Genomic DNA, 12645 nt, shown 5'->3' with positions numbered 1-12645 from the left:
TATGACATTGTCGTCGGAATAGAAAATCCTGAAGTCTTCGTTCCCCCGGCGTTCTGTGGCTCTGCGAAACTGGTGGAGCAAACAGACGGCAAGGCGGCAGACTTCTTCACGGCTCTGAATTCAAATTAAAACTCTTATTCAAATTAAATGAGGCCAGTGTGGAAAACAATGCCTATTGCAAAATGTTTATTCTTACACTCAAACACGACAACGGACACACATTCTCTAATAAAGCACAGTATTTAAACAGAACAACCCAATAAATGATAACTAAATAAGCGAGGGGTTTAGAGCTATACAAAAAAACAAAAAAACAAAGAAGGAACTGTACATATGTCCAGTGTCTGAAGTCACAGAATCTTTATGACTGTCTTTGGGGTGCTGAGAGAAGACGGTGAGGTCAAGTGCTGGGCTCCCAAATTCACATTTCACAGCATTAACAAAGTCAAGTTGAACAGAGGCACCAACACTGCCAGGATCCTCGGTCAGCTGTGCGTCCTGAGCACCTACTTGTACAGGATGTCGTAGTGGCCCGGCCGGTAGAGGAGGAATACCTTGGGCTCCCCATCCTCGGGGAAGACGTGGTGGTTGACTGTCCCTCCCTCTCCACGGTCCATGTACTCCACCAGGATGCACACGTTAAGTGCCTGGGCTAGAGCTATGATGTGGATGTGGTCACTCTCTTTGGACATGGGCTCCACCTCCTGGTCAACAGAGAGGACAACACTCTGATATTAATATTATTCAATCACACTAGAGAACAGATCATGAAAAACAATATCTACAGTAATATTTAAAAAAAAACAAAAAACAAACAATAAAATCAATAGCTACATGTAGAAATTTTTTTAATGAGAATTAAACCAGCCCTACAATGATTTTCAACACCAGTGACAGTCACGGTGATCGTCCAGTCGAACTGCCCTGCTCTGAGGTCTGTGGGAAGGGCATGGGCTGGTAGCTCCCTCACCTGCTGGCAGAACTCCCGGACAGTGTGGGCGCCCTCTATAAAGTGCTGGAAGAAGTCCTCCTCTCTCTGCAGAAAGCCAGAAGTAACCAGCCGCAGGTACACCACCAGGTAGTCAGACACGCTCTGCTCGTTGAAGGAGCTGAGCAGCTCGCCCACCGGCGGCTGCTTGTCGCAAACCTCGATCAGGTCCATGAACTAGCAGCGGCACAGAGGAAACGCCACGCGCCTGTTGTGAGACTGCAGTCTGTTCCGGCACTGCTCCTCAGATCAGACTGCAATCTCAGCCAGCAGCTAAAAGAACTCTGATGTCAAACTGCTTTGAGAGTTGGTGCTAGCCATACAGTTCCTGCTGACAGGGAGGATTCGTTTTAGATACCGGCCTGGATCAAATGTAAAACTAAGACGTGTGCCGAAATAAATTCAACCTGGAGCTCGTCAGCAATGCATGACTGTGAGACATATAGTTAGTCAGTAGATCCACCTACTGTATTGTGAAAGTCTTCTATGGTGAACTCGGTGAAGCCTTGGCTCACTAGGTCCATTTTACTTTTGGCAGCAATGGCTTTGAACCTGTAGGTTTAAGAACAGTAATATTCTAAACATGCTGTTTCCTACACCAGAAGTCACGCTTTCTTGTTTGCAGAGGATTACCTGTGCAGTTCTGTGATTTGTGGTGGGGTAGAGGATTACCTGTGCAGTTCTGTGATTTGTGGTGGGGTAGAGGATTACCTGTGCAGTTCTGTGATTTGTGGTGGGGTAGAGGATTACCTGTGCAGTTCTGTGATTTGTGATGGGGTAGAGTATTACCTGTGCTGTTCTGTGATTTGTGATGGGGTAGAGGATTACCTGTGCAGTTCTGTGATTTGTGATGGGGTAGAGTATTACCTGTGCTGTTCTTTGATTTGTGATGGGGTAGAGTATTACCTGTGCTGTTCTGTGATTTACTGTGGGCTAAAGTATTACCTGTGCAGTTCTGTGATTTGTGATGGGGTAGAGGATTACCTGTGCAGTTCTGTGATTTGTGATGGGGTAGAGTATTACCTGTGCTGTTCTGTGATTTGTGATGGGGTAGAGTATTACCTGTGCTGTTCTGTGATTTGTGGTGGGGTAGAGTATTACCTGTGCTGTTCTGTGATTTACTGTGGGCTAAAGTATTACCTGTGCAGTTCTGTGATTTGTGATGGGGTAGAGTATTACCTGTGCTGTTCTGTGATTTGTGATGGGGTAGAGTATTACCTGTGCTGTTCTGTGATTTGTGATGGGGTAGAGTATTACCTGTGCTGTTCTGTGATTTGTGATGGGGTAGAGTATTACCTGTGCTGTTCTGTGATTTGTGGTGGGGTAGAGTATTACCTGTGCTGTTCTGTGATTTGTGATGGGGTAGAGTATTACCTGTGCTGTTCTGTGATTTACTGTGGGCTAAAGTATTACCTGTGCAGTTCTGTGATTTGTGGTAGGGTAAAGTATTACCTGTGCAGTTCTTTGCTATCATCCAGCAAAGACTCCAGATATGAGAACCCAAAGGCTCTATAGAAGCAGTTCCCATCTGGCCGGGTCTTACGTATAAATGAGTACTTCCTTTGCAAATCCTGTTGATGAAACACACCAGCATTATTCTATGGGATGGGGCTCTCTTTCTCAGATGCATGAGCAACATGTTATGGAAGCACACTGACCGACTTAAAAAAAAAAAAAAAAAACACCCAAAAAGGGGCATTTCCTGTTCAGTTCAAGAAAACGCAGGTTGCCACAGATTTGCGCCTCTGTTACAGCAACAGGATATCAGGTCTGACTAGGAAAGTACAAGCTCGCCAATTTGCATGTCATTCTTACCCGTATCTTTTGCTGATATATGGTGTCATCTTCAGCATATTCTTTCTTTAGTATAGCTAGGTCCTGGCAGTCTGATACAAGTGGAATGCTGGTGGCAATCTGAAATGATCCAATAATCAGGTGATTACTGTGCTTTATCCTCATACAAAGTAAAAACTCCTGGCTCTAGAATGTACAGTAACACTGGACTTCGGAGAACATGTACTACCTCTTGTTGAATCCTATCCTGTTGTGCAATTATGGCCTCATCATATGCAAGACAATTCAACCCTGTATTAAACAAAAAAGTATTGTTAGTGGGTGTGCTATCATTTAAAAGTAAAGAAACGACCAAGTTCAGTCATTAGGCAACATCATACTGCAATCTAGAATTATTTTTGAAGAACCCTATAATATTTGAGCAAATTCAGACATGTGGGATCCAACATTTATAAAACAACTAGCTAAGGAAGACATTATCAATATGACACTTCATGCATTCACTTGATGAGTTTAGTTGTTTAGGTTCTATGTAGAATGGCAAAAACGGCAGGTAGTAACTCTAGTGCTTGTGATGGGACCTTCTGTCTCATTGGAGGACCTCTGTTGCAGTACCAAAGTGTCAATACATGGTGGCTTTTGATACAAACTGACTGGCTATTACATTTAGAACCTACCTTTCTTCACCCAAGCCCCAAATAAAGAACACTGCCAATATATTGTATATTTTACTAGTTCAGCATTCTCGTGACAGAAATTACAAAGACAATTATTCTGACTGCTCAGATCACATCAATTGAAATTATAAACCAGTTTATTTTACAGTCACATCTGTTTTCAGAACCTGCACAGCATGCTCAAAATGTATGAGCTTATCTGTTCAGCAGTATATAATCAAAAACCGAACATCTCTTCCTGATGTCTGAATCTAAAAATCTGATAAGAGTGGAAAAGTGGTACTTTTGTGAATAAAAAGATGATGGAAACCATGGAGCTTAGGTGGGGGGGTGGGGGGGGGGGGTAAAGGTACTAAAAGGAATCTAAAGGTGCCTCCACTTTTTGGTACTTTGGAGGGTCTATTTTAAAAACAGTTGAATTGGATTTTAAAAATGACTACAGGGGATTAAGAGAGAAGTATACTGAACTAGGAAAGGGGGTGTCCAAAGTTTAACATGGTCAAAAAACTCATTTAAATTTAATTAGTATTTCTAAATTCTAAGTCAGAATTTGGTCTTGAGTATTAAGATACATGAGTAGTAAAACAAATGTTTTTTAGTGCTTAATGAAGAGTACGCGAATTAGAACAAAGTTCATAATTTCTACACCAAGTCTACTGGCACCGCTTTAATTTGTTTAAATGGGTGTCTTAGTTCAATTCATGTGAACCTGTACATGCAACGGGAAAAGATGAGATTCTCCGTTTGATAACTAATTAGGACTAACATATGCATAACGGCAAAAGCTCATACGAAGGGCATAATAAATGATTTAAAAGCACCCGACTGTGTTATATGGTTCCATCTGGGCATCCCATAAATTAAATGAAGGCAACTGAACGAGGCCTGGGGAAAAGCCTGTTAGATGTGCTAACCTACTTAGCCATAAGTACGCAAATTGACTCCAATAAAGGCTTTAGATACAAGTTTGCAGAATGATAGCCAAGTGTGCAAGACAACGATCTGGTCGATAATTTTTTGCATTTTTTTTAAAAAAATGATCGACTAAGAGGGATTAAACGCTTTTGTCAATTTGTAAAGATAGCTTATGCTACTGGCTGAAACACTAACGTTATGCTTGCTAGCCATCTTGCCAACTTCCATGCTATCGTATTAGCCGGACAGCTGCTACACAGCAGTTATTGCTTCCACATACCTTTCACTCATTTACCTTCAACAATACATATGATCACTTTACAAGCCCGTTTTCAAGACCACAAACAAAATCAACTTTGGTGAAATATTCCTCACCATCAACCTCTTTTTGAGACATCCCTTCTTCTTGTTGTTCCTCCTCCGCCATGTTGCCCTACTGTTTCCTGTCACCTGACTGAAACGCGTACTTCCGGATAAACCCCGACATTACACCCATGCACCCCAGAAAGCAATTTATCACAGATGCAGATATCCACCTTCTGGTCACCGAGTTACGAGTTTAAATCAATATATACACCAGTAGCTACTCAAAGATGGAGAATTTCAGATTTTAATAATTTATTGTGTAACATTTTTATGAAGAGAATCACCCATTTTTACAAGTCAATGTACTGCCATTAACCAAGTTCCCAAGGTCTCGGAGACTGGAGATGCTGGAAGAAGGTAAACCATCATGAAGAGGTAGAAGGGTGGCTCAAGAGTTGTTCCTTGTTACATCTGAGTTAAGGAGAACAAGTGACCGTGGTCCCAATATAAGTTGGATGTAAAGAAAAATGGAGTTTGCCTGGGTCCATGACAGCAGGCTCACTACTTCTTTTTATAGTTCTCAAGGTTGGCCAAGATCCAACCAGATGGAGCCAGGATGACCAGGCTAAACAAACCAAGCCCCACAACAGTTTCCTGTATAAATAACAAATGATAAATTAGGTCAAACATTTTCCATTAACCATGTCCAATACTCATACATTAAGATGTATAAATTATGGTGATTCAGTTGACAAATATTTGCCTAGTTAATAGTTATGTTAAAAGGGACTTGGCAATACTGTTAAATATGCTGAAACTTAAAAAAAACATGACCAAGGCGGCATCGGACCGAGGGCTAGGGTATCAGGCCAGTAAATACGTTAAAGCAACGAGACCATCAAAGCATTATTGCAGTGTTAACATAGCTGAAATCTAAAGTCATTCATGGTTAGTATTGCAGGCGCTGGATCTGTCCATGTAGTCTGACTGGTTAGCTAAACGGCTAATGTCCGCGTCGTCCCCCATGGCGCTAGTCAGCCAGCGTACAATGCCATTTCATCACTATAAGAAATCGTGACTGCATGTAACTAGCACATACGTCTACCAAAACGATTGTTTTTCATTTTTGATGATGTACTTAATTTTAATTCATGTTAACTACACACGCGGCCACTTGAAGACTCGACTAATCTACACTACTAATGTTAATGATGTTGCTGCGTGCGGCGATTTAGCTTAATTTAGCCAAACAGGGCTGCAGGCCCCAGCGTATCAGGCGTTCAGGGTCACACAATACTCCTGTAGCTAAAATACTTACGGCAGGCCCAATCGCATGCTTGGCGGGTTTGGAGACAATGTTGGCTCGCTGGACAACGGTCGAGCCCCGCAAAAGCGGAGCTGTGCGAATCCGCGAAATCCCTCGCAGGAGACCAGACATCTTGCTACTTCTGGAGGTTAAGCGGGCTACGGGAAATAGACTCGAAGAGTGGAAAAAGAAGCAAGTGCTTCTGGGATATTTTTGGGAAGCAGGGGCATGTGGGAGTTGTAGGCGTTACAGCGTCATTGCGCACGGACGAACGTTTTAGAAGAAGCGGCAGACTGCTGCGCGGTCTGTTATTTAGGTTCGGCGTTGGGTTTTGTGCACAAACACTTAAGACAGATATTGGCCAAACATGACATCAGAATAAGAAGCTGCAATAGAGAAAGAGAACTAAGGAGACAAACAATAAAATAATGTCCAAAGAGTCTTTGAGATGCTTTATTTATTTGGTATTGTAACATTCACAAAAGGAAACAAAGTTTCATATATAAAAAGTTTAAAAACTAAGTTGTACCCCCCAAAAAGTAAAAACAATCATTTAGTCTCTTCTTGACGATGCATCGCAGGCTATTAGTCTATTCATTTACTTCAAATAGGTTCTACTTAAAACTGATACTTCAGTAATGCAGTTAAAGTAGTAATAGCCTCATACTATGTTAAAATAGAGTCTGTTACATTCAGGAAGCCTCACTCTCAGTCTTTTTGTATTATGCTACCAAGATCGGAAATGCAAATGTTAGTTAACTTCTCTGCTTAAGTTACTGGACTGTGCTGCAACACTGTTAATGCTGTGGCATATGGATGTTGCCATTGTAGCTTGACTGCATGGTCCTGAGGCAGGCTGATTAACGTGAAGTCATGTCTCAAGCCAACTCCTTCAGTGGGCTGTTGCTCTGCTCCTTTAGGGCCAGTTCTTCTTTTTCAGAATCTTGTTTAAAATGTCTTCTTTTGAAACCTCTGAAATAAGTGAATTATACATAAATAATTAGGCTTTTTCCTAATACTTTGCTTTTTCCCCATCCTGGTTTTAACAATATACAATACTATGTTTTTAATATGGTCTCATACAAGTTGAAGGTGCTTACAAAAACACTTTGCATTTTGATAGCTATCACCATATAAATATGAAAACAATCACCATTTCTGAGAAAGTCGAATGTTTGTTACTGCCCTCTGTCCTCTGTAATCAGCAACTAAAGATTTGAAAATGGTCTGTTGGTTGCCTATTAGTTATATTGCTTGCAACACACAGAAGGGTGTGCACTATGAATGTATGTCCTTGGACGGAGGGGCTTTTGAGAAGTGGGGAGGGGGTGTTGACATGTGGTAGGTGGTCCTTTGGTGGCAGAGGCCATAAAGAACCCTGAAATTGATTATAGCCAATTTAAAGAATATAAAAAGTGACCTAAAGTATTTTTATCCTCTTTAATGAGAATGAGTATATAATAAATCTACAGAGGAACAGTGTCAGTCAACAGGACGCAGCAGTTAAATGTATAACCTGATGTAACTGCCAAAGGCGCATAGTGGAGAAGAAGGTGCGCTCACACTCACCTGTCCTCAGCATCCTGGATGGTGTCGGGAAGGGGAGAAGCGAGCGTCTCAGGCAGGAAGTAGGCAAAAATCCCACTGAGGATGGGCACTCCTCCAAAGATTAATCCCGGCAGCCACACCTTCACCTCGACCAGCATAAGCACCATTGGCGCTACCATGGCCCCTAAGCGTCCCATCATCGTCACCCATCCCATGCCGTTCTGCCTGCCAGGGTTCAAGTGGAGACAGTGTAAACTGCTATATGAAAGTCCTCTTCTATGACATCACTTTACCCATGTTTGGATCACAAAGATGAAAATTTCATGGGAGACACTAAGTCCAGGATTTTAGATCCCTTGTGATGCAGGCGTGTCTATCGCGCGCTTTACGTGAAATGATGACGATGACGATGAAAAGGAGGCTTACCGGATTACTGTGGGGTACAGTTCCCCTGAGTAAAGGTAGCAGCAGCTAAACGAGGCAGCCAGACAGCCTTTTCCAATCACCGCCAGAGTGGTACGAACTAATTGCAGTTCTGCACATGCACAAGAACAGGCGTCAGTCATGCACGCAGTGTCAGCATTAGAGAAAGAAACTGATTAACAAGAACGCCAAACACATTAGGAAGCGAAGATTGTTGTGCTCACCATAGGGCACCAGCAGATTAATGAAGATGGCGACCCCAGACAGTACGAGGGCACCGCACTGCGACAGCCTCCGCCCTATCGTACTCATGCACACCGTAACAATGATTTTGGACGGAATGTCCACTGCCCCAAAGATCACCTGGATCAAATATATGTTTACCCCAAATTTCTGTAAGTCCATGGATAGGCCATAGTAGGCAAAGCTTGTAGAGAACCTAGGAGAACAAAACACAGATTCATTGCAAGAATTGGTATCAATGAAAATAATAATAATAATGAAGTGAATCATTGTCGCAATTGCAAAACTGTGATCCACACAGTCCCAAAGAGTGATAAGGGCCTGAAAGATGACATGCGCTGTAACTGACCAGACGGCGCTGAGACAGATGGTGATGGTTCTCAGTGTCTGGGTACGCAGCAGGTCTACCCCACTGTAACTGCCCTTTGAGCAAGACATCTCCTTCTTCATGGACTCCTGCAGCATCTACGCATGTACACACGTATGCAGCTGGTTATTGAATGGTTTGTTTGACCGGAAAGCTGGCACGAGCCTTTGGCCTGTCGTCACCTCTAAGTTGATTTTTTCCCGCTCGGCATGACGACCGTTAATGTAAGCCACGGCTTTGAGATTTTTGACTGCTTGCTCAGGCTTCTTGCTCAAGACCAGCCACCTCGCAGACTCCAAGAACCACCTGCAAACCCAGAGAAGCCATAAACCAGATGGAAACCTTTTTGTAATGGAAAGCCAGCAAAACATATTCTCAACATAGTCTCATGGTTTCATTGCATACCAGAAACTAAGTGGTTATTTGAGATAAAGAGCGGCAATGCGAGGCAGACTGCTCTGGTAAGGAGCAGTGGTACTAACCACGAGTAGAGGAAGAAGGCGTAGAAGGGCAGAGAGACGGCCAGAATGAGCCAGCGCCAGTCGCGGATGTAGTAAGCCACCATTGCTAAGATGATCTGGCCTATAGTGTAGCAGTAGCCCGTGACTGTACCCACTATCGTCCGCACGCGAGTAGGGACCCACTCCACAACTGTGAGAAGGGAACAAAGAAACTGCTGGGTTCCTCTATTTCACCACTAGATGTCACCATGTCTGATGTAGTGGCTTCATAATCTCGCATCTGTGTGTGTATGTGCATATGTGCCTCGCTGCAATCATGGGGATGGCAAGTCAGTATGAAAGATATAATGCTTTACTTTTTAACTGGGATTGTTATTACAGGGATTATGTTTCCCATAATGACTCATCATCTTTCCAAGCACTTGAGCAAACACTAATCTAACCTTTTCAAATAGTAATCTAATCTAATCTTTTCAAACACTAATCAGCCAATTTCTTTCACTTTCTCTGTTCCCTAATTAGCAGTAAAAGGAAATTAGATATGCATAATATGCGTAATGATAACGCATTAATTTGAAGCCTAACCACTTATAACCAACACATATTATACCACAAAAACATTGGTTATATTAGCAAGGGGGAACTGCTGACTAGATAACATAAACTTGTAAGATGAGAATTATAAGCAGTAAACTGTAAATTGTTCATTTTACAACCTTGTCATCTGTCTAGCTAGAATTAACTGAAGATGCAAAATCAAAATCACATAACTCATGTATGACTCAGGATTTTTTTTCATATGTACCTGTAAATGTAAAAATGCTTTTTCTCATGACAGAATGAGAAAGCAGTCAGAAAATGAGTAAGGTGTTGAGCAGGAGTGAGAAGAGCAGAGAGAAAGAGTGAACGCTGCAGAACCAGTAGATGAAGAACCAGTAGAACCAGTAGATGAAGAACCAGTAGGACCAGTAGATGAAGAACCAGTAGAACCAGTAGATGAAGAACAAGTAGAACCAGTAAGAGAGAGAGAGAGAGAGTAAAACAGAAGAGCAGAGAGAGTGAACGCTGCAGAACCAGTAGATGAAGAACCAGTAGAACCAGTAGATGAAGAACCAGTAGAACCAGTAGATGAAGAACAAGTAGAACCAGTAAGAGAGAGAGAGAGAGAGAGAGTAAAACAGAAGAGCAGAGAGAGAGTGAACGCTGCAGAACCAGTAGATGAAGAACCAGTAGAACCAGTAGATGAAAAACAAGTAGAACCAGTAAGAGAGAGAGAGTAAAACAGAAGAACAGAGAGAAAGAGTGAATGCTGCAGAACCAGTAGATGAAGAACCAGTAGAACCAGTAGATGAAGAACCAGTAGAACCAGTAGATGAAGAACCAGTAGATGAAGAACCAGTAGAACCAGTGAGAGAGAGAGAGAGAGAGAGAGAGAGAGAACACTGCAGAACAAGGAGATGCAGAACCAGTAGAACCAGTAGATGAAGAACCAGTAGATGAAGAACCAGTAGAACCTATAAGAGAGAGTAAAACAGAAGGGAAAGAAACAGCAGAACAGGAAGAAGGAGTGGGCCTTTTTAAAAAGCACATGCCCAGTTCTGTCCTATGATTGACTGGCAAACACACTGGTCGGGCTGTGACCCCTTTATTCTCCGTGTGGCCCAGTACATCAGGTAGGGTAGAAATTCCCCTGGTGGACGTGATGCTTGTTTTCATTCTTTTGGTCAGAACACATTTCAGAATGGTTCACAGCTGGTCCAGAGTTGGCCAGCTAAGTAATAATAATAATATAATAATAATAAATTAAAATTTTAGACTAAAGGTTGCTTTACAGAAGGAAAAAAAAAATTAATTGACACGTTCAACACATTTAACAACTATTAGTAGGAAAAAAAGGTTATGAGAAACCTTTAGAAAAGAGGTATGTTTTAAGTTGTGACCTGAAAGAGGACAGTGAGGAGCAGAGACGGAGAGGTTGAGATTTTGCTCCATAATTTTGGAGCCATGACACTAAAAGATCTGCCTCCTACAGAGACCAGTTTAAACTTGGGGATGGAGAGGACTGAATTGTAGGGTGGGGCAGCATGAGTGGAGCTCAGCTAGGTAGGGAAGTACTAGACAGCAAGCAAACATGGTCAGACAGTTAGTCTGTGATGGCACTCCATGAAGCACACTGTGGCTTTGGGGCTTTTGTAGTGCGTGGTACTCACTGAGGGAGAAGGAGTTGAGGATCAGGCCTGACAGGCCCATGCCACAGAAGAAGCGGAACACACAGAACATAGTGAAGGAGGTGGAGAAGGCAGCGCACGTCCCAGACACCGCCAACAAAAGGTTAGAGATGAGAAGCAAGACCCGGCGGCCAAACCTGGGAGAACAATGCAGCTTGGTACTCATTCATATATACGGTATGGCCAAACAGAAAGCACGTTAATTAGAGGATGCAGCTTAAACATTTCCCACACCATTAAACATTTATCTTCAGCTTAAACATTCATCACACCATTAGCCTTGTTGGGGTGGAGATTCCACCTTCTGATAACAATGACTTTCCCAGTAAAGGTACAGTAAAGATTCCTTTGTACTGTTTTTTTATGTTTTAATAAATTACATACAAGATTATTTTAGGCACATTCTATAACATCCTCTTTTGATGTGCAATACTTTTATTCTGAAATACGTTTTATCAGACCGCTAAGGTTTGAACCACAATTACTCACAATCAGTGTGGACCTGTATTCTGAATGCTGATTGCTTTAATCAGGCTAAATCACGCAATTGGTCATTTTCTTAATGTAGAACCAAGTTTAGTCTGTCACTGAATGTTTGTTGTAACATCGTCATCGTAATCCCTACCTGTCAGATAGTCCTCCAAAGACCAAAGCACCTACAAGCACCCCTCCCATATAAACAGTTTGTCCCATCCGCTTCAAAGATCGCAAGTCACAGACCAAATCCCACTGTAAGTGAAAAACATAGAACGTCTCATACAGTACTGTGTTCATCTGTGGGGTTTTGTTGTTTTGTTTTAAAAAGGGCTAAAAGCTGTTTACCTTCCAGAGCAGCAGATATATCAAACACAAAGCCTTTCTGCCCCTACCTCTGAAATGATGGTCGACGTCATGTCTCTCATGTCATAGTTCCAGCCATCCACGCAACCCTCTGTCTCCATCTCTTTCACCTCCATCTTGTCTTCGGGCTCCACAGAGCTGTTGCTGCCCAGCAGGTGCCACTGTGGCTGGGCATAGCGCCTGCACTGCTGGGGCCTGCCCCGCTGGTCCAGGGGCACGCTGATGCGCAGGGTCTCCTCGGTGTCCAGCCCAGGGACCGAGAGGTTGCCACGGAAAGCGCAGTGGTGCGGCGGCACAGCCGCCGCAAAGTTCTGCAGCAGGTTGTGGCTGGCCAGCATGAGGATAGGAAGGGACAGCAGCGTGACATGCAGGTACTGGAAGCGTCCCATGCTGCCCACCTGCTCCAGGAGGTCTGCGAATGCCATGGCTCAGGGAAGCCTGCCCAGCTGTGCTTGCGTCTGAGCGGTCTGAGCCTTGTTCACTGGGGTCTGTGCACAGAGACCAAGCTGAACAATGAAAATGACATTTGGATAACAACTCTGCACAAAT

The 12645-nt window shown here is 43.0% G+C and overlaps 4 protein-coding genes across 4 annotated transcripts in view; 1 reads left to right on the top strand and 3 right to left on the bottom strand.

The window, feature by feature from the left end:
* Positions 1-169, top strand: part of epdl2 (ependymin-like 2) — a 3063-nt gene extending 2894 nt beyond the window's left edge. The window contains exon 6 of the mRNA XM_027022690.2: positions 1-169. This exon is cut by the window's left edge and continues 4 nt beyond it. Within this exon, the coding sequence (XP_026878491.2) occupies positions 1-129 (129 nt within the window). The 3' untranslated portion in view covers positions 130-169.
* On the bottom strand, positions 170-4920 carry otub1a (OTU deubiquitinase, ubiquitin aldehyde binding 1a). Its single transcript, XM_027022689.2, has 7 exons — positions 4750-4920; positions 3012-3073; positions 2804-2902; positions 2441-2559; positions 1456-1540; positions 971-1165; positions 170-704 (listed from the first exon to the last, which is right to left on the bottom strand). The coding sequence occupies exons 1-7, from the start codon at positions 4799-4801 to the stop codon at positions 507-509; spliced, it is 810 nt and encodes a 269-aa protein (XP_026878490.1). The 5' UTR covers positions 4802-4920; the 3' UTR covers positions 170-506.
* Positions 4921-4975: 55 nt separating this feature from the next.
* Positions 4976-6172, bottom strand: LOC113585275 (cytochrome c oxidase subunit 8B, mitochondrial). Its single transcript, XM_027022691.2, has 2 exons — positions 5999-6172; positions 4976-5334 (listed from the first exon to the last, which is right to left on the bottom strand). The coding sequence occupies exons 1-2, from the start codon at positions 6116-6118 to the stop codon at positions 5242-5244; spliced, it is 213 nt and encodes a 70-aa protein (XP_026878492.2). The 5' UTR covers positions 6119-6172; the 3' UTR covers positions 4976-5241.
* A 353-nt stretch (positions 6173-6525) lies between these two features.
* On the bottom strand, positions 6526-12521 carry slc22a6l (solute carrier family 22 member 6, like). Its single transcript, XM_027022694.2, has 10 exons — positions 12126-12521; positions 11882-11985; positions 11239-11393; positions 9050-9218; positions 8750-8873; positions 8550-8665; positions 8182-8396; positions 7961-8069; positions 7556-7759; positions 6526-6958 (listed from the first exon to the last, which is right to left on the bottom strand). The coding sequence occupies exons 1-10, from the start codon at positions 12519-12521 to the stop codon at positions 6865-6867; spliced, it is 1686 nt and encodes a 561-aa protein (XP_026878495.2). The 3' UTR covers positions 6526-6864.
* Positions 12522-12645: the final 124 nt, after the last annotated feature.

This window comes from Electrophorus electricus, chromosome 6, assembly GCF_013358815.1.
Source record: "Electrophorus electricus isolate fEleEle1 chromosome 6, fEleEle1.pri, whole genome shotgun sequence".
NCBI classification, from domain to species: domain Eukaryota; kingdom Metazoa; phylum Chordata; class Actinopteri; order Gymnotiformes; family Gymnotidae; genus Electrophorus; species Electrophorus electricus.
The sequence above is the reverse complement of the archived record's forward strand: the minus strand, read 5'-3'. Positions and strand labels throughout refer to the sequence as shown.